Source organism: Topomyia yanbarensis, chromosome 1 (genome assembly GCF_030247195.1).
Source record: "Topomyia yanbarensis strain Yona2022 chromosome 1, ASM3024719v1, whole genome shotgun sequence".
Lineage (NCBI taxonomy): Eukaryota > Metazoa > Arthropoda > Insecta > Diptera > Culicidae > Topomyia > Topomyia yanbarensis.
Genome location: NC_080670.1, coordinates 9,953,981 through 9,977,673, shown reverse-complemented (window position 1 = coordinate 9,977,673; position 23,693 = coordinate 9,953,981). Strand labels below are relative to the sequence as shown.

Sequence of the window (23,693 nt, the reverse complement as noted above, 5' to 3'; positions counted from 1 at the left end):
AATGAAAGAAACTTCTTCAAATAAAACATCGTTTGTAGTTTTTACTCAAACACTGTATTTCACTGAATCGATCCACTTTAAATACAGCACTATTTCAGCAATATTTAGTGCAGAGTAGGTAAGGGTATTTTTCAAGCTCCTCTATCATCGAGCCGACGACGAGCTGGAGATCAGCTCTCAAACCGCGGTCGTGCGATTTGCAGCTCTAAATTGCTTATATTCTGGTGTCAGTTCATAATTGCCGCATTGGCGGAAACACCGCTCAGTACAGTTTGCCTTGCTTTTACTATTTTTAACGGTACAGTACCTACAATCATATTTTATTTCGAATATCATCAACACCTATTATTATAGACGAACCTAATGCTTATAACAAAAAGTCAGATTAAAGATTGGAATCAATTCGAAGGAAAAGCTATTCAGTAGCAACCTTCGGTGTCATGCGGCAGTGCAGCAATGTCACGAGAAACGAATATTATTTGCTTGATCGCTTTGCCAATGAAGTTGTAATTGAAATTGGTGCATGATTTTTCTTTTGTTTTTATTTTATTTTGACTGAGAAGAAATCTTGAAAAAGGATGCCAAACGCGTTTTTTTGTTTACCTGCGGCTTGAAGAATATTATGTTTTGAATTAGGATAGGAATTAATTTACGATGATGAGCTCAGACGCTTTTTTGGGCTCGGCTCGTCGCAGTCCGGTTCATCTTTCGTACTGTCCAGCAGATCTTCTTCACTCTGCTTACTGGAAGCAACATTTTCCGCATTATTCTCTTTACCGGCATCGTGATCCTGTTCGGCTGCCAGCTCCTTTGCCGTTTGAATGCGTTTGGCGAGTTCTTTGTGCAGCTTTGCGATTATATCAGGACGAGACTGTAAAGGAAGAAAATAAACACTTCCGTAAATGTTCACTTGGAATCAACGTACTTACCATTAAAAGAAACACTTTCACCTGACCGTTAGTATCCATGGCGGTTAGACGCAAGCTCTTCTGGCTGGACTGGTCGGCAGTCATTCCACCCCAGACCTAGAACGAAGAAAAAAACATTGCTAACTATACCTTCTAAAACCCCCTCAAAACCACCCAAACCTTCGTGTTGATCAGCACCCGAAGATTGCCCGACTGACGGAAGACAACCCGCGATTCCTTGCTATCATTGTCATTAAGCCGTAGCGTACCGTGACCTCGTTCCTCCCAGTTGCTTTTGGCAAACGCGAACAGCTTGCAATTGATTTCCACAACATTTCGCTCGTCTTCCTCACCGGTGATAGTTTCCACCTCGTCAAACTTCCGCTTCAGAGCACCACGACTTTCTTCATAGCGGCGAGCAGCTTCCTCTAGGCTTTCCTCGGTACCATCGCAGGTCGCATTTCCTGCTACTCCTCCCCCAGCAGCGGTTGGATTTGTCGGACAAGAATCACTACTGCTGTTGGTAACGGTGTTGGAAAACGACAAGCCTGCTGTTGTAACGGAATTGTCCGTTTGAACGTTTTCGCCGGTGACCCGCTCGTGTACGTTTTGCCCAAACACGAATCCCGAATTTTCGCTGATCGATTTTACGTTCGCAAACAGATTCGATTTCGGCATCGATGACCGATTTAGACTCGCCAGCGGATCTGCACTCTCCTCCTTATCGGGATTATCTCCATCCTTACTCGCTTCCGGTTCCTCCTCGCTGATCTGGGTTTTGAGAAATGGATTCACTGCGATGCTGTTGTTACTGGCGTTGTGATTTTGCTCCGGATCCTTCTCATTGCCGATGCTGCCAAAACCACAAAAATGTGATGGCTTCAGGACGCTAGGCTTGAGGTTGAAGCTGTTAATCGGTCCCGAGGAAGTGGAGCAACTACCAAACAATCCACCAATCCCTCCGCCAGCACCTGGCCCAGAACCGAAGGTGACTGGTTGGCGCAGCATGCTCGATTTAAGCTGAAAGCTTCCACCGGACAGTTGCTGATGCGTGATGGCCTCCGATCCGTTCGAGCTGTTCGATTGAGACGATTCCTGCTCTTCGTTCATTATGTTATCTCCTGTGTTGCATGAGATCAAAAAGAAAATGAAAACAAACAATAAATTGTTAGACCATTCCCTTTTCCCTATCTTTCTATGCTGCTTGAAAAAGATGCACGGAAATTGTTCACACAAAAATCTTCACTTTCCAAGTCAACCAAACTATTGCTACGCGAACTCTGTTGCTAGCTTCGCCAAAATACACAGTTTTACACAGAAATCAAACACGATAGGGTCCAAAAATAAATAGTTTCAAATCTTACTATCAATATTCGCCATTATTTGTTCATGCGAAAAGCTAGCGTTTTTTTCTTTGCACTGATGGAGCTCTCTGGCGCTGCGATGATGTTGGAGAAGGCGCTGAGCGCTGATCAGTGGGGGAAAAATTAACGTGAACAAATGTCAAGCATGTCAAAATATGGCATTTGCCTTTGTACCGAACTAGCGTTATGCCCCAGTATTGAAGGATCCAGGCGTGTGTCGGCGCGCAGATGGAGCGCAAGATGAAGATGTGTTAGTTTTACCACAGATAGCAGACGTTCAGGCTCGAACCGAAATGTGTGTAAACACCAACACGCACAAATAAGATTTGTAGGTTCAATAAAAATATAGATTGAATTCAATAAATAAAATTATTGGTCTGGAAACAATAAATGTATTTATTGATTTCAATGAAATTTATTCATAGTTTCAATAAAAAAAATATCATTCCCTTTTTAAATCATTTTTTTTTTGATGAAATTAAAAGAAAAACTGAAATTATTGAAACTAAAAATTGTTTTATTGAAAGCAAAAATGTATTGTTCTAAAAAAAGTTTTTTTTTCAAGCCAATAATTTTGTTGGTTAAAGTAATATACAATAAATGATTGGATTCAATAACACATATTTTTGGTTTAAATATGCTAAATTTTCCTGCGTGCACTACCAAAATTACGAACGTTTGAAACACGTTTGACAAACGTTTGTAGATGCACGTAGTCAAGGATACGACTAGACATTTGCATGCCGAAACTGTATGAAAATCTGGCCAGCCATAATTGACTTTGGTCATTGGAACTGCCAAATATACTTGTATGAAACCTGCAACACTGCATAATCTGTCATTTTTTCAAATTATCTTTCTATTGAGTTCTACAAGATGAGACACGAATGAACTTATAATGAATTCAGTCCATGTTTGACAATTCTCGGTAGTTTGTTTACTTCGTCAGATGTTCATCTGTTTCATTCGATTTCATGCAGCTCTGATGTAAACGAACCACAGAGAACTGTCAAATAGAGTTAATCCGGCTCCCTTTGCAGGGTTATGTCGATTTTTAAACAAATAATTGGTCTTTCAAAAGATGTAGCAATAATTAATTTTGGAACACAAAAGTTGATGATGTGCTGCTTAGGAACAAGTCTAAATATGCAAAAAAAAGTACCAGAGCCACCGATACAGAAAACTCAGCGGATGAATAAGGTTGTCGGAAGGATTTTTATTTCGGAATCGATGCATAGTAAGAAACAAAATATGAGCTTATATTTTCAGTTTGAATAAAAAATCTTCTTTAAATAAATAACTCCCTCAATCTTCCCATTTTCCGGCTGCAGAAAATTGCTTCGTTCCGATTCAAGATATAAAATGGGCTGTAAGGTCACATTCAGGCTTATATCAGACATTGCTATCTTTTTATTAGTACTGCGCGTTTCTTTAAGCTGAAAAAAACGTAAACCATTAAAAAGGTTAGCAAATCAGAGACCATTAAAATAAAAGTTATGAGGACGGCCTGCTTTACAAGACCTAAACAATCAATTGCTTACATTAGGAGATATACTAGCTAAGAATACGTCATAAAATTTTCTGAACGCAATTGAAACTCGACGAACATGTGATTAGGGCTCAAAAGTGAAATTTCAAAATTCAATTTAAGGATAAATTCTGAAGAAACCGTTAGTACTCAAGCACGTTGCGTAGCAGTCAACGGAAGAGAAAACTTTTCTCTTTTGTTTGCTATCAATGGTTGTACGAAATTTCATCTAAATAACGCTTGTCTAAACGTGAATTTTGACAGTTGGCTTTTGAGCCCTAATCATATGTTTGCCGAGAAGTAAATTCAGTGTACACTGAGGAAAAATAACTATTGAAATTCATAAGAATCGCTTATGACTTTGCGCCACAAGTATCCCATATGAAAATTATAAGTTTGTCTTATGGTTTAACGAGGAAAATAACCATCGAATCACCTATGGATTTCATAAGATATACTTATGAAATTCTTGGGGCATTCTTATAACCTTTATACGAATATGATTATATTAATCATCGTATTCAAATATAAATTTAAAAGAGAATTATTATGAGATTCGTGTATGTGATATATGCACCTGATTGGAAAAATAAATAAGAAAACATTTTTTTATTCACTTTTGCACATGTATTTTTGAAATTAGATGAAGATCAATATAAATACACTCAAATTTAGAAGTCTCAAGTTAGAAAAAAATCACCTGTTAGGAAGCTAGATGTTTCCAGGTGGACTCGAAACTGAACTGATCAAACTCCTACGGTTAAAACTTCTGCTATTTCACTACATTGAAGACATGCTGCAAAATAATAACATAAATAATTGAAGCAATAATCATTAAACAAAAAATAACTTAAATTAATTTGCTACTAATTGGAAGCAGAGCACCAGACTAAAACTAAATCCAACAACGTTGTCACTTGTTTGGACTTATGGCATTTTCACAATAACATTTTTATAGTAATCTTAAGACACGTGTATGAATTCTATAAGCTGAACTTATGAAATTCATATACAGGCTTATGTAATGCATATGCGTGTAATGAAATCAAAATTGCACAAGTTCATAAGTCGAGAGTTATGAATTTCTTAAGTACTTTTTCCTCGGTGTAGGAATGTATAACAGATTTGCATCCAATTCGGAAAAAATGCATTTCACTTCCATTTTGATCATCTATGCATTCCTTCGCAGAAAAACCTGTTCAACAAATCTAGCGTAACATTTGAAAACGGCCTATCTGCAAAACGTAAACATTATTGCGAAAATCGCAAAGTTTACACTGAGAAATAAAAATATGCATAGTTAGCATACTTTCTATTCCCGTCTCTTTTATTCTGCTGTGATTTTTATGGATTCTCTAGCATATATTTCTAGTAATCATTCAATGAGTGGATAGACCGAATATGTGCAATGCATAAAATTTAGAGCAGAAGAATAGTAAGCTATCGATACATAAATAAATTTCAGCGTGTAGTCAAATTCATTATAATCCTATTTCGAATATTGATAATATTTTATTTCGCTTGACGTGTGTTTTTTAATGTGTTTCATTTGATTATGAAAAGACTCCGAAAGCGGAAAATGTCTGTTCAAGTGACTATTTCGTTTTGTATCAATGCATTCTTGTAGTGAGACTACCCCATATGCAAATGGCTAGGATCCGTCAGGCAAATTTTATCAGATTCGTTGGAATGGCGAAAGGGGCTATGCATTAATGACGTTGTTACATAAGTGTATAATAAAATGAATAAAGTGTCTTGTTTGGTCGATTGCAATATTTTTCCATAACATTTTTTTTATCAACACTAACGGCCAATTACTTCACTGCATGAAAACTGGTTTTTGCTGAAAATCAGTTTTAAGGTTGCTGGTGACCAATTAGTCGAAACCCGGTTTTCAACGAAACCTGGTTTTCATTCAAGTGAAAAAATTGGCCGTAATACTTTTCTTACTTTCTTCTTTACTTGATGGTTGCTGTACACAAACATTGGAATATTTCGATATTTTCATGAAATTGGAAGAAGAGATACACACGCCCTTTCAATTGCAATGGGTTTCTACAATTAAAACTACATTTAGAAAAGCATCGTAGAATATTCTCCATTTGAGTACATTGCGATTTAAGCATGTTCAGGAGTGTTTCAGTTCTAGATTCATAATTTTAACAGTTATATAATATAAAACTGAAAATTTTAAAACTAGAACATGCTCTCCCCAGCAGCAGTTTTAGCGGATGTTCTATTCAATTTAAAATTCATGTCTCGCCATGCCTTCAGCGTTATTGCATTCAAATTTATTTTTCCCCAGTCTATCGGGTCTAAGTGTCTGTGCTGAAAACTTTGCAAGCATTTAAAAAATAGTTCTAAACGTGTTTTAAAATCAGCAACAAATAGAACGGCGTCGCATAAAAGTTTTTTAAATTTTAAAACAAAACGCTCTTCTGGAGATGTGAATGTTTCAGTTCCAGTTCTACTTTGAAACCCCTACACAAAATAAAACACTCCTGGACATGCCCTTATGAAAAATCTGAGTCTATTTATCTCTTGGTATTGTTCGGAGCTTGCCGCTTGGGCAGCGCTGCACTCACAGAAGAGACGCAAACAATTCGTGAATATTTTCAGCACGAATATTTAACGTGTACACGACTCACACGTTGCAGTTTTGACAGATAATAGAACAGTTTTTTCTGTAATCCGTGGGACGCTGTGGATTTTCTCTCTTGCCGTAACCGGCTGTGGCACGATCCGGATCATTTGTGACCAATCCGTTGTACACACTAATCTGTCTAGTAAAATGCAGGAACTAACGGAACGCATTCTCCAGTTCATCGAACAGCATGGCGATGTGGATACCTTGGATTTGGTACCGGTGTTCGGTGAAGATCATCAGAAAATAGTCGGTGCGGTTAAGAGTATCGAATCAACGGTAGCGGATGTGATCAACACAACGCAGGCTACAAGAAAGACCTGGGAACTGACCGAAGAGGGCAAGTATATACTAGCGAACGGAAGCCACGAAGCGGCAATCTACGAGGCTGTTCCTGAGCAGGGAATTGCCCAAGCGGAGCTGATGAAGAGTTCTCCTAATGCAAAAGTCGGTTTCAGCAAAGCCATGTCCAATGGATGGATTATGATGGATAAGTCAGGCGGGGCACCTGTAATCAAGCGGAAGGTTACTGAAATCAAGGATCTGGTGAGAGATCATTTGAAAGCCGTGGCTAGTGGGCGAGACGAACTGCCGGATAATGTTAAGGCCGAGTATAAGAAACGGAAAATTTTGACCGAAACGGTTATCAAGAGTTTTGTGCTGTCCAAGGGACTGCAGTTTTCCACGAGTTTGACGAAATTGGAAACGGACTTGACGGTGGAAATGCTAGCGTCTGGAATCTGGAAGGATCTTAAGTTTAAACCGTATAACTTTGATGCTCTTGGTGTTCCACCGGAACGGGGACAACTGCACCCGTTGATGAAGGTTCGATCGGAGTTCCGACAAATTTTCCTGGAAATGGGATTTTCCGAAATGCCAACGAACAATTTTGTCGAGTCCAGTTTCTGGAATTTTGACGCTCTGTATGTTCCTCAACAACACCCTGCTCGAGATCAGCAGGATACTTTTTTCGTATCGAATCCTCAGTTGAGTCACAAATTCCCACTTTCACTGTTGGACGCTGTGAAAGAGTCTCACGAATCAGGTACGGATGGATCGATCGGGTACCGTTATAAATGGAAGTTGGAAGAAGCGCAAAAGAACGTGCTTAGGACCCACACTACGGGAGTGAGCGCAAGAATGCTGTACAAGATTGCCCACCAAGCCGGAGGCTTTAAACCAGTCAAGTATTTCAGTATCGACAAAGTGTTCCGCAATGAAACTCTAGATGCCACCCATTTGGCTGAGTTTCATCAAGTCGAGGGTGTCGTCGCTGACTACGGAATAACGTTGGGCGATTTGATCGGGACTTTCAATGCCTTTTTCAACAAGCTTGGCATCACCGAGCTTGAGTACAAGCCAACCTTCAACCCGTACACGGAACCGTCGATGGAGATTTTCTGCTTCCACCCGGGACTGGAGCGGTGGATCGAAGTCGGCAACTCGGGTGTCTTCCGACCGGAAATGCTGCGACCTCTGGGCGTTCCGGTCGGGGTGAACGTTATCGCCTGGGGTCTCTCGCTGGAGCGACCCACCATGATCAAGTATGGCCTTAACAATATTCGGGACCTGATCGGCCCGAAGGTGGACCTGAAGATGGTGCAGGAGGGACCGATCTGTCGGATGAATCGTTGAGAAAGTATTGGTAGACGTGTTGGTTCGGGGGATGACGAAATATATCGCTCTGAAAAAATGATTCCGGGTTTTTTATCTGTTGATGACGGTCGGGTTAGTTGAGTATAATTCGTTGAAAGTTTATCTTGTCGAAGAATTAGTGGGTCTCATGATTCATATCGTTTTTGTACTGTAGCTAATACTCGTTTGTGATATTGATAATCAAACGCGTCTTGTTAAGAAAATAAATAGTAATATACTGTGCGTTTTATTAGTGATATCCAGAATAAGTTTTACAAGCTATGCATTTAGTCATCAACACCTCCCTCCTCTCCGGAAAGTACGCCGTTAGTAGATATTTTAGTTCACAAACATCGATCAGCATTTACTCTGAATAGCGTTTATTTAAGTACTTCGAATTTGAACCCGTTCTTGCAGAGCTCCTCAATCAGCTTAGTTTTGGCGTAGGCGGCTCCTGGTGGAAAGACTCCTCCGCTGAAAAATTAACATATGTTACAAACTCATTAAATGAAACAAGAATCTTTGGATCAATTACGACGATGGCATCTTATCGCTTTCTTTCAGGATAGTAGTAGCGGATAACAGCAGCGCCACACACGTCGCACCATATCCCGGGTTGGTCCCGGATACTTTGACCTTAATTTTCTTGTTCGGCGGAACTTTAAACTGATCCGACGGTTCCAACAGTTCTTGGCCTTTTTCCCAACCTTCACCTTTGAAGTACAGTGCGAACTCGGTGTTCTCCATAGACTCCTCCTTGGGACCTTCGTGGGAAGCGAAACCCAACGAGAAGCATCGAGGATACTGTTTTAGAAGCGAAGTAGATGATAAATGTTAGAGGGTCTGCCGAAACACAATGCAGTCTATACTTACTTTCAACAGAAGCTGTCTGCCGAGTTTGAAACGTGTCATGATAGCAAAAACAGCTCCCACTAGAATGACTCCAATAACTTCCACGATCGAGCTGCAAAAAGAAATTTAAGGGAACTTCTAGTTGTAATCTCATAGTGAACAAATGTACCTAAAAGTCACATAGGCCCGCATCTGCACCGGTCGCTTATGCTCGACGTCATAAAAATACCGCTGCGATCGCATTACAACCGATCGGTCGGAACCTGGGAACGGCATGCACCACTTGTTGTTCACGAATTTTGTCCTGTGCAGTATTGGGCGGTCTTTTAGTTTCGGTTGAAAATTCGGTACTCTCGTTGGGTACAGCTGACTTCTGATTCCACGCAACTCATTGGCGTGGGCCAGTCCGTAAATGGCCGATTCCCATGTCCCGTAATGCAGCATCGCTCCTCCAGTTGCTTTAGCTTTCTGCGATGTTTCCAGGAACGTTTCAACCGAATTAACCACTCCATCAAATTTTTTCTGAAGAAACACAGTTCCCAAGTCAGCTGGAATGCTGTCGAAACCACAGGCGGACACAACGTACACTCCTTTCTCCTTGGCTTGTTGATTGTACTTTAGCTGCATGCTTTCCATGTACTGTGGCTCACCGCTGACGTCCACGTGGTGTGTCCCAGCTTCAATGCATGCTTGCACCACCGGTTCACCATAGAATCGGTAGGGACCGCAACAGTTGACCACAATTCGACACTGTTCGGCCATTTTCTTCAGCGATTCCGCGTCCTTAACATCGGCGATGACGATCGGAGTTTCCGATAGATCTTTGTCAGCTTTTTTCTCCACTTCCTGCAGGACCTTAGTCAATTTGTCCCTGCTGCGACCGGCAATACCCCATTTGAGACCGGCAAGGACCTTGATACCCTCGTAGATGGTGTACTTGCCGGTGAACCCACTGGCACCGAAGATGATCACGTCCAACTGACGATCGGTCGACATTCTGGTTTGCTATTTGTTCAAGTTCTGAAAGAAGAAAAAATAAATGGAAGTTAGGTCTTGTGGAAACCAACGTTCTGACGATCATTGTGGGGATTAACTGGAATCAGTTTTGAGAACTTTTAGGCACCCACTCACGATGCTGAAAATGCCACACCATGAAGTTGCGTTTGAAAGTGTCGGTGGCTTTACATTGTTTGTCATATATTCAAGTAGTGTATACATGAGACGAGCGGCTCCGTTAAGCTAACGTAGTGAGCCGTGTCAAAGAAACAAAGTGAAGAAAAAGTGATGTAATTCCTGGAACCAATCCAACGACAAAAATGTACATAATTTCATAATAACAGTGAAATGGTGCCGAATTACGAGAACCATGGACAACTCATGAACGACGTTACAATCTTCTGCACGTACGAATTCTGGCTTAAACCTCTTAGCTCCATTATCTTGAAGCTCTTGCTAAAAATTTGGACCAATCCTCGGTATTCTAGGTCTGTTCAAAAGACGACGACAATATTGTTCTCTTAGATAAGTATGTACGTATACATGCCGTCCACAACTCGCAACTAGAAACACGGATCGGCCGCTAATGGATGAGCCCGTATTTTATGCAATGTTGCGTCAATCCTCTGGTTTCATACTCGTGCAGCCTTCTTCACCCCGTATAGATTCCGTTTTAGGAGCCCGCGGCATCTGAACACCGTTCGACGCTGTCGCATGCAAAACGCCTCCTACAGCAAGCTATAAATGCAAACGGTCTTAATATCGATGAATAGCAAAGGCAATCGTCTCTTGCTCGCTTTGGTTAGGACTGTACGGATTGACTTCACCGCCTGAAAAAAACCTGATCGTAATCAGTTTCGTATTTTTAGAGAAAAATCTCTTAGCCTTGTACCCAGACTCGTGCGTATCTTTTAATTCATGGCCGATTTCCACTTCCAATTACTCGGGCTAGCAGTCGACTCACCGTACGTTCTTAGTTCAGTGCGCGTGTTCCCGGTCAGACAAATCTCGTCGCTGCAACATGCCGGCGGGACGCTGAAGTTCACCCTCTCTGTGACCGCCGCTCTTTATCACGAATCGTAATCGCTGCAGGTTGCTCCATTTGCCCTGATACTTCCACGCACGTATTCTTCGTCGACTTCGAAAAGAAATAATCATCGTCAACTTCTGCTTGTTCCACATTCACTATCGTACAGTCGCACCGCAACGTGCTTTTCTTAGTTGTGAGACTCATGCTTTTATGGGCAGTGTAATTATTGAATATTGTTGTATACCCAAAAATGGGTTAAATTTAGTACAACTAAATTATACCCGAAAATAGGTTACGCTATTTTAGCGTACCTTAACAGAAATCAAAATAAAAACAAGGGAATTTGAGAGGCAGAGGTTTTCAAATACGCTGCGCGAACGAACCAGGACAAGTGTTTGGTTTAATAAGAATTTCCCTTTCGCGGTCCCTAAGTGCTTTCGTGCGTCTAGTGATCCTGCTTCTGCTGGTCCACCTCCCGGACGGACAGATCTTACAAATATCAATGAATATCTCTCAATAACGTTTCGAATGAGAATGAGAAGAATAAAAATGGCCTATTGTGAACAATACAACATTTTTCTTTCTAAATAAATCGCAATACTTGTTCCTCTTATATACATTGCATGAAATCATGTTGGCTTGCCCAAACAGAAAGTAATATCGAAATTGATCGTAGAAACGTTGAATTTACAACAGTTTTATTTGTTAACAACAACTTTTCTTGTAACATCAATGTACTTATGATGCAGTCCTTCATGCCTCCAAAATCTACAACGGAAAAACAATGTAAATCGATGTTTTTGATTTCAGAATGTATGGGAAAAGATCATTTTTTTCATTGTTACATCCCTTAACGATCCCCATTTTTCGATGTAAAAATCGGGTTTACAATGAAATTGGATGTAGAAACAACAAATGTGATTATATTTCCATTGTAAATTTTCCAGAATAACATTGTTTTTCGTTGTAATGTAACAATAAAACATGCTGTAATACTGTTGTGCATTTCTTTGGATTTTGAGCTATATTATGCAGTAGCAAATAGGGTTGCCCCCCTCTCCGGATTGGACTAACCGAAGGCTCCGGTTTTCGGGGGCGATCTCCAGGTTATACATCAATTTCTCCCGTTTGGTGGGAAGAAGCAAATTTCAATTTTTTTTAAATTGATTCTTTGCAAAATATTGAAAAAGTCTATGTTTACTATTCAGTTCAGATTTATTTTACCCGACTAACCCTTCGTTTTAAGGTGGCGAAGATGACTTCAGTTGCTGATTTCGTTTGCAAACCAATGAAAATGAAAAAAAAAATCACATTTACTACAAATTGAGAAAAGTAATATTTCGCTACATGCTTCACTTGAAATTGTGCATCCCATTACGTCGCTCAAAATAATGTTAAAAAGTTATGGTGCTGTAATTTTATCAAATCATTTCACTGTTGGTGGTGCTTATCGTCAGCTGCACTTAGGTATGGCGGATTTGTTCTAATCCAACTGGCTAGGTCAACATCAAACGAGTTTTTCCAGCGTTATTGCTACTACTGCAACTACCCTTAACTGTTGACTAGGGAAGTGAGTTTTGCCCCTTTGTTGTGACCTCTACTAATGAATAACCGACACCATATGTGATGTCACCCTGCCTCTTTTGCTCTTCTTTTCATGTTAGTTGTGGAGGAAAGCAATGCTCGTTCGATTTATCCACCACAGCGAGAGTAGCTGGTGCTTTTGTATTCTTGGCACTTAGCCGGGGAAATGAAATACTACACCTAACTGAACCGACAAACCCGTTCTCAAATGTGAAAAATGTGGAGCTTTCTTTGAACGCCATGAAAGAGTGTTGCGCAGTAAGCTTGGCAAAAACATAAGACTCTACGGTGATTGTGAGATAATTTTGGTAATGGTACATATTCGTCTCTTTTTCGCTCAACAGATAATAAAAAGCGATTAAAGTGCTCTAAAATGTCGAGCAATCGCTTTGATTCCAATATCTGTCTATTTTCACTCATAATGTACCATCCCCCAGATCAGTGAATCTCCGGGTCAAAGGCACTCCAGAGGTGGGAACCCTAGTAGCGAAAGCTACAGAATAATCCAATTAATCGCGAATTTGAAGGGGTACCTTGCAATGCACCGCTATTATAGAGTAATAACTGTACGAACTGGAAGATTACCGCAAGATTGACGATACAAATGAAATGAAATAAATGCCAACACGGAGAGTTGTTCGATGATTAAAGTGCCAATATATCTACTGTTTTATTCATAAGAAGCTTTGAACAGAAAAATTGAAACGAATCACTCAACTTATAACTGAATTGCTTTTACCATTCTATTTTCGTGACTGATTTGGGATTTTAACAATTTTTATCGTGTAATACATATTTATATCACGTTGACGGAACACAACAATTTAATTATTTATGTACAGTTACTGAAAAAAATACTATTGTCAAACTAAACCGTAATAGGATAAATTTTACGTTTACTATTCGAGGGAAACAGTGAACGAAAAATTAAACCCAACGCCTAAATTCAAAATTTTACCTTCAAAGCAACCTGTTTAGAAATGAATACCCTAATAAGCATGACTTCATAGATTTAATATTTACAACGGTCGCACAAATCGGAATGATGTGTCTTGGACACGTCTTCCATGCTTGAATTTCATCATATAATACAGCGAACTATGTAAACTTCACATCTGGTTTATTTTGATGAGCTAACCGCCGCGCTAGCATATTGAATGATTTCATCGTTTCGTTCTGCTACCAAACCAACACCAGAATCATACCGTTCAGAGCAGCTCAGTGTGAATTATCCAGCGAACTGGTGATCTAATTACAACCATACCAATCGTGTCCGTCTCTATAGCACAGGGAAGGACCGAAATCATTTCACCGTATCGCTATCGGATCGCTATTTTACGGTAACGGGACCTACCTAAAATATAAGGTTAACTCAAGTGCAATAAATTACGTGGAGTGAAAATTAATCCTACTGCAAAGCTGCACGTTCGCCTTTTTTTTAGTAGTCCCATGTCGCCAAGTGGACCGAGACGTAGGTAGTAGCTTGAATAATATCGATTTCAAGTTCGTTTTTTTGAAGCTGGAGAAAACACGGACGTTAAAATCTATTTGTGGTTTATGTGACGGGTACAGAAAACTGCACATGTTGCAATATGCCACCAACTCGAAATGATTTTGGTGGATATCCTCAAACTACGGTCCGATTCTATCAGCGAATATTTTTTGCACCGCGACCTGACGTATCAAACAAATGGCTTTTTATTGCGACGTAGCAAAATGGTTGTAAGTGCTTGCATTATTTCAGCAAAACTCCGATCACAAAAAACATCAAACTTACCTCAGTACGTGAGTAGGCCACGCCTTACTCAACCTTTAAATAATATTGCAATTATAAGAAACAACAATTCTTTCGTGCAACAACACTCCTTTACAACTGACAAGAGTTTTCACCATCTAAAGACTAGCTCGCGAAATAAGCTTCCGAAGCGATCAAAAGTGAACGACGAACTACCAAACTAGTATTCAAACATGCGAACGAAATGCCGGCCGGCTATATGGAAGCAACGCTGCTGAAGTCGGTGTGAGTATACACAGATTAGTAGGCAGCTAGAGTACGTGTCCTACATGGTATGGTATAGGGAATTACTGCCTACCTCATCTGAAACCTATAGTGCTCGCTCACATACCCACTGACTGGCCCGTGCCAGCGAGCAGAGTGTGAGTGAAAGGAAACGGCACAATGTTTCGTTCACTCTCGATGGAATGATGCAAAGAAATGACGAATTGGAAGAACAAGTGTTTTTTCGGATGTAATTGTAACTAGGTATCTAATGCACTTGGTCAAAGTCCGTATTGGGGGCTGAGGTTTAGAATTCAGCTAATAGTCCCGATCGTCCAGTTGTGACTTGTGCCATTCCGGTTTATGTTTTTCTCAGAATCATAATCTCTACTGCGATGTACGATTTTGGACATATTAAAGGCTGAATCATTAACTAATGCGCAACGTAGAATGATTGGTAAACCAGTTATCGTTACCGAAATAAAACCTAAGTTTTAGAGCAGTTTAATATATGTATTTATTTCGGCTTACACACGTCGGTTAAGCTTTAGAACAAGTTTGAGTAGAATGCTAGGCAAAATTTTGGCAAAAGCTTGTTCCCGGTGCCTTTGGCCACGAATTGTGCCACAAGTTCATATGGCTTGCCGTATCAGGTACTTCACAGCGAATATCTACAGCTAATAATTGTTGTACTCTTTCACGAAAACCAAACAATTCCGAACCGATGTTTTTTTTCCTTTGAATCTCACATTGAAATCCATTAAACGCATTTCATGTGGTAGTTCAAATTTTATTCATGCACATTTTTGGTTTGGGGAAACTTCGCACTGCGACCACCATTCATGTTAGCTTTGGTGAATGTTTTCTCTACCTACATTGTAGTTCCGCTGAGCGTTGGGGGAGCCAACTTCAGTTTTTTGCTATTGTGAAACGGTACAATGACCGTTTTTGCAGGGTTCACGTTGAGTTCCTCTTTGGAACACAAGGTCTAGGTAAAGTTTAAAGCTAATCCTCTTAATTGAAAGTTGGGCGCTGTCCGTTTTTTAGTGTCTGTCTAGGATCCTGCCCCTTGATTTTTTTCGGTTGGGGTTCCTTCCTGCACCCAATATTGTTCGGCGACTCGGTATCCGTCGAATACTGTTGCTTGGCTGGTGCCTTCCCTATTGTATTTTTTTCGACTCTGGCGCTTCAACGGATTTGTGGTCGTTTCTCACCAGCCACCAATGGCGCTTTTGCGCCGCTCCGGTTAAGTGGCGAGTTTCCCGTGTTCCTCTTGTGTTATTCTCAGTGCCTTCCGACCCATCCGACGTTGCTCCGCCGGACTGGTCTGCAACATCCTTGGTTACTGTCCGATCGTAGCCTCCATCTGGAGAGTTGAGAATGGACGAAGCGCATGACACAACTTCCTCCAACTATTCAGCAGCTCCCCAAGTTTGCTTTCTGCTCACTCCTCCTCTTTCACCTCCATCGCCGAAATCTCCTCCAAACTCAAGTTTACAGCGTTCTTAGTGTATTCCGTTTTCTTCCCACGAATAGCTAAGGAAAGAAAGTCAGACCCCGCTTAATTATTTTCAGCAATTAGGTAAAACATGCCAAAATAATCGGGTAACAATGGCCTTCAGATTTTGGGTATTAAAAAACCTGCGCATCCCTCCTTTTAAAGATGCGTGTGTTTAGCATCATGCCTACTGTTTGATTTTGACAATTGCTTTTCAGTTCTGAAAATGGCATCGAAGCAAAAAGAGGAACGAAGCAAAATTTTGCTTGCACATCGTGAGAATCCGAACTGTCAATGTGGCCAAACCAACTGTCACCAACGTAATGAAAGCATTCTGAAATTGTTTGTCTACATCCAGGAAGACTGAATCGGAGGCAAAACGGAAGCCGCAAAAAAGAGTGGCTAACTGTTGTTATTGGAGTCCCAATGTCTACGTACGAGATGTCGCAAGCAAGCTAAGAGTGTCGTCTACAACCGTTCGTCGAGCTAAAAAAAACGAGCCGTACTGTCTTCTTACAAGAAGATCAACAAAACAAGTCGACCGGAGAACGATCGCAGAAGCTGTACATAAAGATACTGACGAAGTTTAGTTGCGCAGTACAAAATTGAAACAGCTTCCTGGACAAGAAGATTATACGTCGCCTGGAAGAGGGAAGGTGGCAGAGATTTTTAAATAAGCTAAGCTGTTCAAGCTTGCAAAGAAATATCTCGTGTGGCAGGCAGTCTGATTCTGTGGCTTGAACAGCGACAATTACATAGCAACCGAGACCGTCAATTAGGAAATTTATATGCAGGAGTGCCTAGACTAGCGTCTGTGTCCTTTCCTCAAACAACACAATTTTCCCGTTCTGTTTTGGTCGAATTTGGTATCTGGCCATTACGGAAAATAGGCCATGGAGTGGTATGCCGCGAGCAACCTCCAGATGGTGCCTAAGGACATGAGCCCTCCCAACACACCAGAGCTCTGCGCAATAGAAAAATATTGGGCAATCGTCAAGCGGAAATTCTAGAAGACACGAAAGACAGTTGTCCGCGAAATACAGTTCAAGGCAAACTGGCGTTCTGCGGTGTGGAAAGCGTCCAAGGAGGCTATGCAAAACTTGATGGAAGGAATCAAACGAAAGGCCCAGCAATTCTCATTCGTAAAAATGAAAGCTTGGGTGAGTATTGTTTCTTTATTCTATATGAATATAACTTGTAAAAGAAATATGATTTGATTTTATAATAAAAAGTGATCGATTGACACACATTACCGTTCAAAACGCCTAATATGTGTAACCAGTCGATGAACCATGAGTAACAAAATTTTTCTCCACATTATTGTAAAGAGTGAGCGAGTTTTACTTAAAATTATGAGATTTTTCGGCTTTTTAGGATGCTGAAGTCCAAACTTTTGTCTATTTATTTTGGTTCATCGAGTAACTACAAGTCTAAACTTGAAAAATCCATTCAATTTCCTGTTTCAGTCCATTTTATTAATTTATTTCATTTTTATTTCCTGTTTCAGTCCATTTTATTAAAATTTATCATGTAGACTGTAAAACACCAGAAGAAACAGCGGTTTAAAGCATATTTAAAATAAAAATTCGCAAATTGCTTACCCTCAATACCTGATCAATAGATCAGCACTAGAAACGTCTCGAATTATGTAATCAGTGTGTTCTGATATGCAGTTTGATAAAGAATCATCACTTTAAGTCGCTTAATCAGGGAACGAAATACAACTCATCGCACAAAGTTCAATCGTTGAATGTAATAAACATGATAAAAACGGACCACCAACACATTCCTGTAGGTACAAACAACTTCTGTACATTGCATCATACCAACCAGTGAGTGCAATTTGGTTCTGTCCGTTGCAATCACATTAAACCATCCCAAATCGGTCGCCTAGTCGTAAATCTTGCCTTCATTCAGAGAGATCCGTTTCTTAATTGTAATGTGAACGGAGCATTCCACTTCATGATAGTTTTTGTTTGTTATTTTTCAATTACCGATTTTTCCAAACCTGTGCTTACTCTATCTCGTCGTTGTTGGTATTGGTTAGCTACTTCTGGACGAACCGCGGTCTCGCGTACCTGCTCAGCCGCGAATCATAACACATTATGTCATATGGAGACTGGTTGAGCCAACCACTTCTTAATCGTAAGCGAGTCCCCGAGAGGTGTTGTTGTGTTTCTAATCGCGAAGTCCGTCTTTTTCAATTAAATTCAATCAGTGAAACTTTCAACAAGACTACTGCAAAAATGTAAGTAACTTACTAAAGGCGACTTGAAATTTGTGTGAAATTAAACAAAATCGCAATCTTATCAAAGGAACACATGACTTGCACTTGCTATAAACAACCGCACCAACCATGGGGTACGTTCACACACAGTTTTTTTTAAAATACTTTCTAGGGTCACCGTTGCCCGCAAGCTGGATGTTATCATTTTCGGTGCAACAGGATTCACCGGTAAGTACACGGTGTTCGAGGGCATCAAAATTCTAGCCGGGATGCAATGGGGTGTGGGCGGACGGAATCGAACTAAGCTGGAATCGACACTGACGGAGATGAGTAGGAAGGCGAATGTGGATCTGTCACACATTCCCATCGTGTTGGCCGATGTGGACGATCAGCAGTCACTGGTTCGGATGGCACGCGACTGTCGGGTTGTGGTGAATTGTTGCGGACCCTATCGGCTGTTTGGGGAACCGGTGATAAAAGCATGCTTGGAGGCAGGAACACACCACGTGGATGTTAGTGGTGAGCCGCAGTTTCTGGAGGGGATGCAGCTGAAGTACCACGAGCAGGCCAAAGAGAAGGGGGTTTATCTGATATCGGCATGTGGGTTTGATAGTATTCCAGCCGATATGGGAACAGTGTTTCTGGAGCAGCAATTCGATGGCGTCGTTAATTCCGTGGAAAGTTATTTACTATCCAGAGTCAGAGGAAAGCGTGAACTCGGAGGAATTCACTATGGGACGTGGGCTTCGGCTGTCCATGCGATTGCTAACATGAAGGAAGTGGGTCAAATTCGAAGGGAGCTATTCAAGACTAAACTGCCAGAGCTGGAGCCCAAACTGAAAGAGAGACCAGTGGTCCATAAGTCGAGTGGAAATAAATGGTCATTGCCATTTTTGGGGGCCGATCGATCGAGTGTTTTGCGAACGCAACGTTTTTTGTATGAAACAGAAAACAAACGTCCGCTGCAGATGAAAGCTTATATTTCTTTTGGGTAAGGCCACGTGTTTTGATTCACAACATAAGTTGATATTTTCCCTTCTGTAGCAATCTGGTGGAAGTTATGGCGGTATCTTTCATTGGCGCCATCTTTTGGCTGCTAGTGAAAACTGTGACCGGTCAGAATTTGCTGCTGAACTATCCCCGACTGTTTTCAATGGGAATGGTGTCCCACGAGGGACCCTCCGACGAGGCGATGAATGCCGTTAACTTTTCGATGCACTTTGAAGGACGAGGGTGGGAGGAAAAACTGAAGGACCCTAAGGAAAAGTATACCTATCCGCCAAATAAGATACTGCGAACTAAGGTGACCGGTACAAACCCTGGATATGGAGCTACCTGTGTGGCACTGCTGCTTTCGGCGAAAACCATTCTACGGGAAGCGGATAAAATACCTGGAAAGTAAGACATTGCTTGAATTTTCTACTAGCACACATTATTGGATACTTTTTTTTACAGCGGAGGTTTCCTCACACCTGGTGCTGCCTTTGCTAAAACCAATCTGATTTCGGAGTTGTGCAATAACGGGTTTACCTTTGAGGTCGTATCCTCGTCTAAACTATAAAATGTTCATTAGTTTATGTTTTTTAATGACCGATGTTCTATTTTATAGGCGTAAAACTAATTCGAAACTATTCCTGGTGCCCATTAAACACAACAAAACACAATAGGTAAATATACCTAACCGCGTCCTTCTCTCCGTTAACGGCTTTCAAAACTTAGCATCTTCAAACTGGCACCTACCCTATTATGTATTTATCTTTTCGGCACACGTGCTGTCACAAAGAGAATTGATTTTTTATTGATTGAATTGAAAGCAATCATTAAACACTCAAAATATTTTAAACTGTCCCATGAAAACCGCGAACTATATTTTAAAACACAACAGCTAAACAGGACAAACAAACCACCTCGCACAGACTCGTATGTCGTATTAGATTTCTGATTTTCTCATTTCCCGTTCATGCCGTGAAACAAGGAAAAAGCAGGACATGCGCCGTGTGGACCTCAAGAATAGAATAGGGGTCGGAAATTACGTCTTAGTATTTTGGAACTATGCAAACTGCATCTCATCTCGAAAAAGAGAACAACATTTCGGGGGATGTACAATGTAGGATCTACTTTCCAAGTAGAGCTAGGTCGGTTCGATCCTTGACCCGAAAGGGCTTGATCAAGAGACAGTTATTATCATCATATCCGAGGTAAAATATGAAAAACTCATGATGTGCATTTTGTTTCTTGAAATATTGTTGATTACGCGTCTTCAGAAACAGAGCAAACAGTAGTGGATCATAAAATTAGACCCACTTGAGATTTCGTCCTTTTTCTATTTGACATCTCACAGGTTCCAGTCCTTTATGCTTTGTACACATGGGTTCAAACAGCACACAGCCCCTAGAAAAGAGCCTAAATATGGTCAGAGCCAAATTTAACAACCATCAAAACACCATAATGGTGTTAATAACCACCAAAAATATTGTTTTTATATGGGATCTACCGGACCAGTTTTCATCAGTTCAACCCATTTCCAAGCGTGGGGGTATTATAGTCTTTTCGTTTGCTCGAGAAACTACCGACGTGAAAGCATTTTTTCATCATAATAACCCATCTCATCTAAATATCTTTCACTATCTATTAACCTAGCGAGGAGATAACAATTTGTTGTTATAAATGGTGCACGGAATCAAATTGCGTCACATTCAAATAGCTGTAACGTTTTTTCCATTAGATATTTTATATTGAAATTTGGGGTAATATTAGTTCAATGCGTATTGTTTACATTATGTGAGTTTCACTGGCATTACGATTAGTTGTGTTTCGAAACGGTACAATGAACGTTTGAGCGTCGCTAGGAAGGAAAAAAGTGGCCAAAATAGTGTGAAGGATCACAATCGGGTAGTCAAAGCTTTCGAATGGAATCACTAAAGTTAAGTGAGAGACCTGACGAAAAACTGCGCTTGAGCAAAATGTTTCCGCAAGATGCAAAAAATGTGAAGAATTACATAAGTATAAAGTCCAAAAGCCGCTGAATCGTGTTGGACTGTAGAATACAGTGAGGAAATTGCGTGCATGGGAGCTCACACTCAGTTATTGACGAAACCGCGTTGTCTCGTCATGAATGACGAGACTTATGTGAAAGCAGATTTCCGGTAGCTTTCTGGGCTCTTTTTCTTCACTGTTCGTCAGAAGTTTAACGTAAGCAGATGTCCAAGTGTGCTAAAAAATGCATGATTTGACAAGCAATTTCATAGTGTGGAAAACGGGGCACTCCGTTCGAGGCAACCAGAACGGCCAATGGGCAAATGTACTTGAAAGAATGCCTCCAAAAGCCACGTAAAAAGCTGGACTTCACGATTTTGTGAGTAAAAAGATAATTTTTCCACACATCGCTATAAAAAGCTTGCTGCGCGGACAATTTCTGTACCTGGTGTACGCACATCAGCGATGCCAGATGTGAAGTCTTGTCTTTATTTTGAAGACATTTGAAATGTTGCGAGCAAAGTTTTTACATTTTGAAAACAAATTTATTCCCAAATCTGGCTGATTTCTGGCTCAAAATCAACAACCGATTCCTGGTCGCTGAAGACATTTTTTCCGGTCTAACACATCGGGAACGTGTTCGGAAGTTTTGTTGACTTATGTTGGAATTCCAGCCTAAACGCAACAACCCAAAGAGACTAGAATAACAAAGAGGCTCCATCTTCTTTCAGTGAAAACAATTCAACTAGCAACCCAGTTACAGCTTGCAAGCAACACTGTAAATGTTCAAACCTCACATAGCTTGTTTGTTATTCCGTTTGTTTCTTGTGAAGAAATAACCCGCTGCGATTTTTAGTTTGTTGAGTTTCTCGACCAGTTATAACATGGTTTTATTCTCGGTTTTATTCGCAGGAATGGAATGGTTGGTAAAATTTTATAGCAACAAAACTGTAAACCGAATAATGCGATTTTTTCGATTATTTGCTATTATATATATATATATATATATATATATATATATATATATATATATATATATATATATATATATATATATATATATATATATATATATATATATATATATATATATATATATATGTATATATATATATATATATATATATATATATATATATATATATATATATATATATATATATATATATATATATATATATATATATATATATATATATATATATATATATATATATATATATATATATATATATATATATATATATATATGTATATATATATATATATATATATATATATATATATATATATATATATATATATATATATATATATATATATATATATATATATATATATATATATATATATATATATATATATATATATATATATATATATATATATATATATATATATATAAAAGTCAATGTTTGTATGTATATGATTTATGGACACCCAAACGGCTTTAACGGCAAATTGTGTTTTACTCCTATTTCGTTAAAAGTCGCAGCAACGCGAGACGGGTTTACACTAGTATTGTATAAGCTCGTTTCGAATGACGTCTCTTTGCTATTCTAGTCTCTATCTGGGATTAGTCATCTTCTAGCGAGAGATATGCGAAGACGCCATATTGAGCCAACGAGACTGTCAAATTTTCAAGCCAGCCGATATTTGGTAGCACTGCTAGCTTTTAACAATGAAATGAAAGGTTTCTTCACTCAAAAAAAGTAAATGTTATGCCTAATGATTTTACACATAGATTTTTTCAATTAACGGAGGCATATAGACACTATTTGCTGGCACATAAACCTAATGTGTGTATTTACAAGAAATAAATTAATCTTACATTCACATGTGTGCGCGTGTTAACAATAGCATTTCTTCTTCAGTTTCGGTTTGAAGCAAATAAAATTACGTTTGAATTTTTTTCAGTGTAGTTTGTCTGTTTTTTCCTTCGCATATCTCTGACTATCAGGATAACTATCTGGGACGGGACGTGCGGATACGAAAAACCCCTACGTCAATTGCAGCCAGGGAGAACTGTCAAATGCAACCAATCAATTTAAAATATGTAAGGCAGAAAGAGATCCGCAAGTCCCGTCCCTATATATAGTCACATTCAAACAATATTGTACTGTGCACGTGAGCAGACCTTAAGTGACCTTGAAACGTAGCTAGCGTTACAGCCCCGCATAAATGTGTACCATATGCCAACCATTGAATCAAACGTTGCAAATCCTTTTTCAATATGGTCCGTTCAACAATAGATCAACCATTACCTGGTATAATATTGAACATTACCTGGTATAATATTTTCCATGCTCGACCATACAAACAACGGGTCGTTAAGAACAGTCACCATACCAAAATATGCTGTTTTCCATATACATTTGGACAACATACCATTCAAGAACTATACAGATTATGGTAACATGCATATTTTCGATCTAGCGATGCATAAAATATT

The 23,693-nt window shown here is 39.8% G+C and overlaps 4 protein-coding genes across 5 annotated transcripts; 2 read left to right on the top strand and 2 right to left on the bottom strand.

Moving 5' to 3' along the window:
- Positions 1 to 31: 31 nt before the first annotated feature.
- Positions 32 to 2,390, bottom strand: LOC131676853 (ran-binding protein 3). Its single transcript, XM_058956223.1, has 4 exons — positions 2,273 to 2,390; positions 1,089 to 2,029; positions 930 to 1,025; positions 32 to 871 (listed from the first exon to the last, which is right to left on the bottom strand). Exons 1-4 carry the CDS (start codon positions 2,286 to 2,288, stop codon positions 650 to 652), a joined length of 1,275 nt encoding a protein of 424 aa, XP_058812206.1. The 5' UTR covers positions 2,289 to 2,390; the 3' UTR covers positions 32 to 649.
- A 4,056-nt stretch (positions 2,391 to 6,446) lies between these two features.
- LOC131676851 (phenylalanine--tRNA ligase alpha subunit) lies at positions 6,447 to 8,140 on the top strand. Its single transcript, XM_058956221.1, has one exon. The coding sequence runs from the start codon at positions 6,592 to 6,594 to the stop codon at positions 8,077 to 8,079; it is 1,488 nt and encodes a 495-aa protein (XP_058812204.1). The 5' UTR covers positions 6,447 to 6,591; the 3' UTR covers positions 8,080 to 8,140.
- Positions 8,141 to 8,291: 151 nt separating this feature from the next.
- LOC131676850 (saccharopine dehydrogenase-like oxidoreductase) lies at positions 8,292 to 20,183 on the bottom strand. 2 transcript variants are annotated; one of them, XM_058956220.1, is made up of 5 exons: positions 20,006 to 20,183; positions 9,101 to 9,951; positions 8,953 to 9,043; positions 8,615 to 8,883; positions 8,292 to 8,553 (listed from the first exon to the last, which is right to left on the bottom strand). In XM_058956220.1, exons 2-5 carry the CDS (start codon positions 9,925 to 9,927, stop codon positions 8,460 to 8,462), a joined length of 1,281 nt encoding a protein of 426 aa, XP_058812203.1. In that variant the 5' UTR covers positions 9,928 to 9,951; positions 20,006 to 20,183; the 3' UTR covers positions 8,292 to 8,459. The 2 variants fall into 2 exon arrangements, with proteins under 2 accessions (XP_058812203.1, XP_058812202.1); XM_058956219.1 differs by lacking the exon at positions 20,006 to 20,183 and adding an exon at positions 14,319 to 14,501.
- On the top strand, positions 17,886 to 19,852 carry LOC131676849 (saccharopine dehydrogenase-like oxidoreductase). Its single transcript, XM_058956218.1, has 4 exons — positions 17,886 to 18,286; positions 18,438 to 19,256; positions 19,310 to 19,663; positions 19,721 to 19,852. Exons 1-4 carry the CDS (start codon positions 18,144 to 18,146, stop codon positions 19,824 to 19,826), a joined length of 1,422 nt encoding a protein of 473 aa, XP_058812201.1. The 5' UTR covers positions 17,886 to 18,143; the 3' UTR covers positions 19,827 to 19,852.
- Positions 20,184 to 23,693: the final 3,510 nt, after the last annotated feature.

What these genes read in the sequence shown, in the direction of transcription:
- LOC131676853 (XM_058956223.1), bottom strand. An exon ending in GGGTGCTGATCAACACGAAG is followed by an intron (nt 1,026 to 1,088) that starts GTTTGGGTGGTT and finishes TCTTCGTTCTAG; the next exon opens with GTCTGGGGTGGAATGACTGC. An exon ending in TGAAAGTGTTTCTTTTAATG is followed by an intron (nt 872 to 929) that starts GTAAGTACGTTG and finishes CTTCCTTTACAG; the next exon opens with TCTCGTCCTGATATAATCGC.
- LOC131676851 (XM_058956221.1), top strand. Translation starts at nt 6,592, where the DNA reads ATGCAGGAACTAACGGAACGCATTCTCCAGTTCATCGAACAGCATGGC.
- LOC131676850 (XM_058956220.1), bottom strand. Translation starts at nt 9,927, where the DNA reads ATGTCGACCGATCGTCAGTTGGACGTGATCATCTTCGGTGCCAGTGGG. An exon ending in CGGGCCTATGTGACTTTTAG is followed by an intron (nt 9,044 to 9,100) that starts GTACATTTGTTC and finishes TTCTTTTTGCAG; the next exon opens with CTCGATCGTGGAAGTTATTG. An exon ending in GCAGACAGCTTCTGTTGAAA is followed by an intron (nt 8,884 to 8,952) that starts GTAAGTATAGAC and finishes CTTCTAAAACAG; the next exon opens with TATCCTCGATGCTTCTCGTT.
- LOC131676849 (XM_058956218.1), top strand. Translation starts at nt 18,144, where the DNA reads ATGTCATATGGAGACTGGTTGAGCCAACCACTTCTTAATCGTAAGCGA. An exon ending in AACAAGACTACTGCAAAAAT is followed by an intron (nt 18,287 to 18,437) that starts GTAAGTAACTTA and finishes AATACTTTCTAG; the next exon opens with GGTCACCGTTGCCCGCAAGC. An exon ending in AAAGCTTATATTTCTTTTGG is followed by an intron (nt 19,257 to 19,309) that starts GTAAGGCCACGT and finishes TCCCTTCTGTAG; the next exon opens with CAATCTGGTGGAAGTTATGG.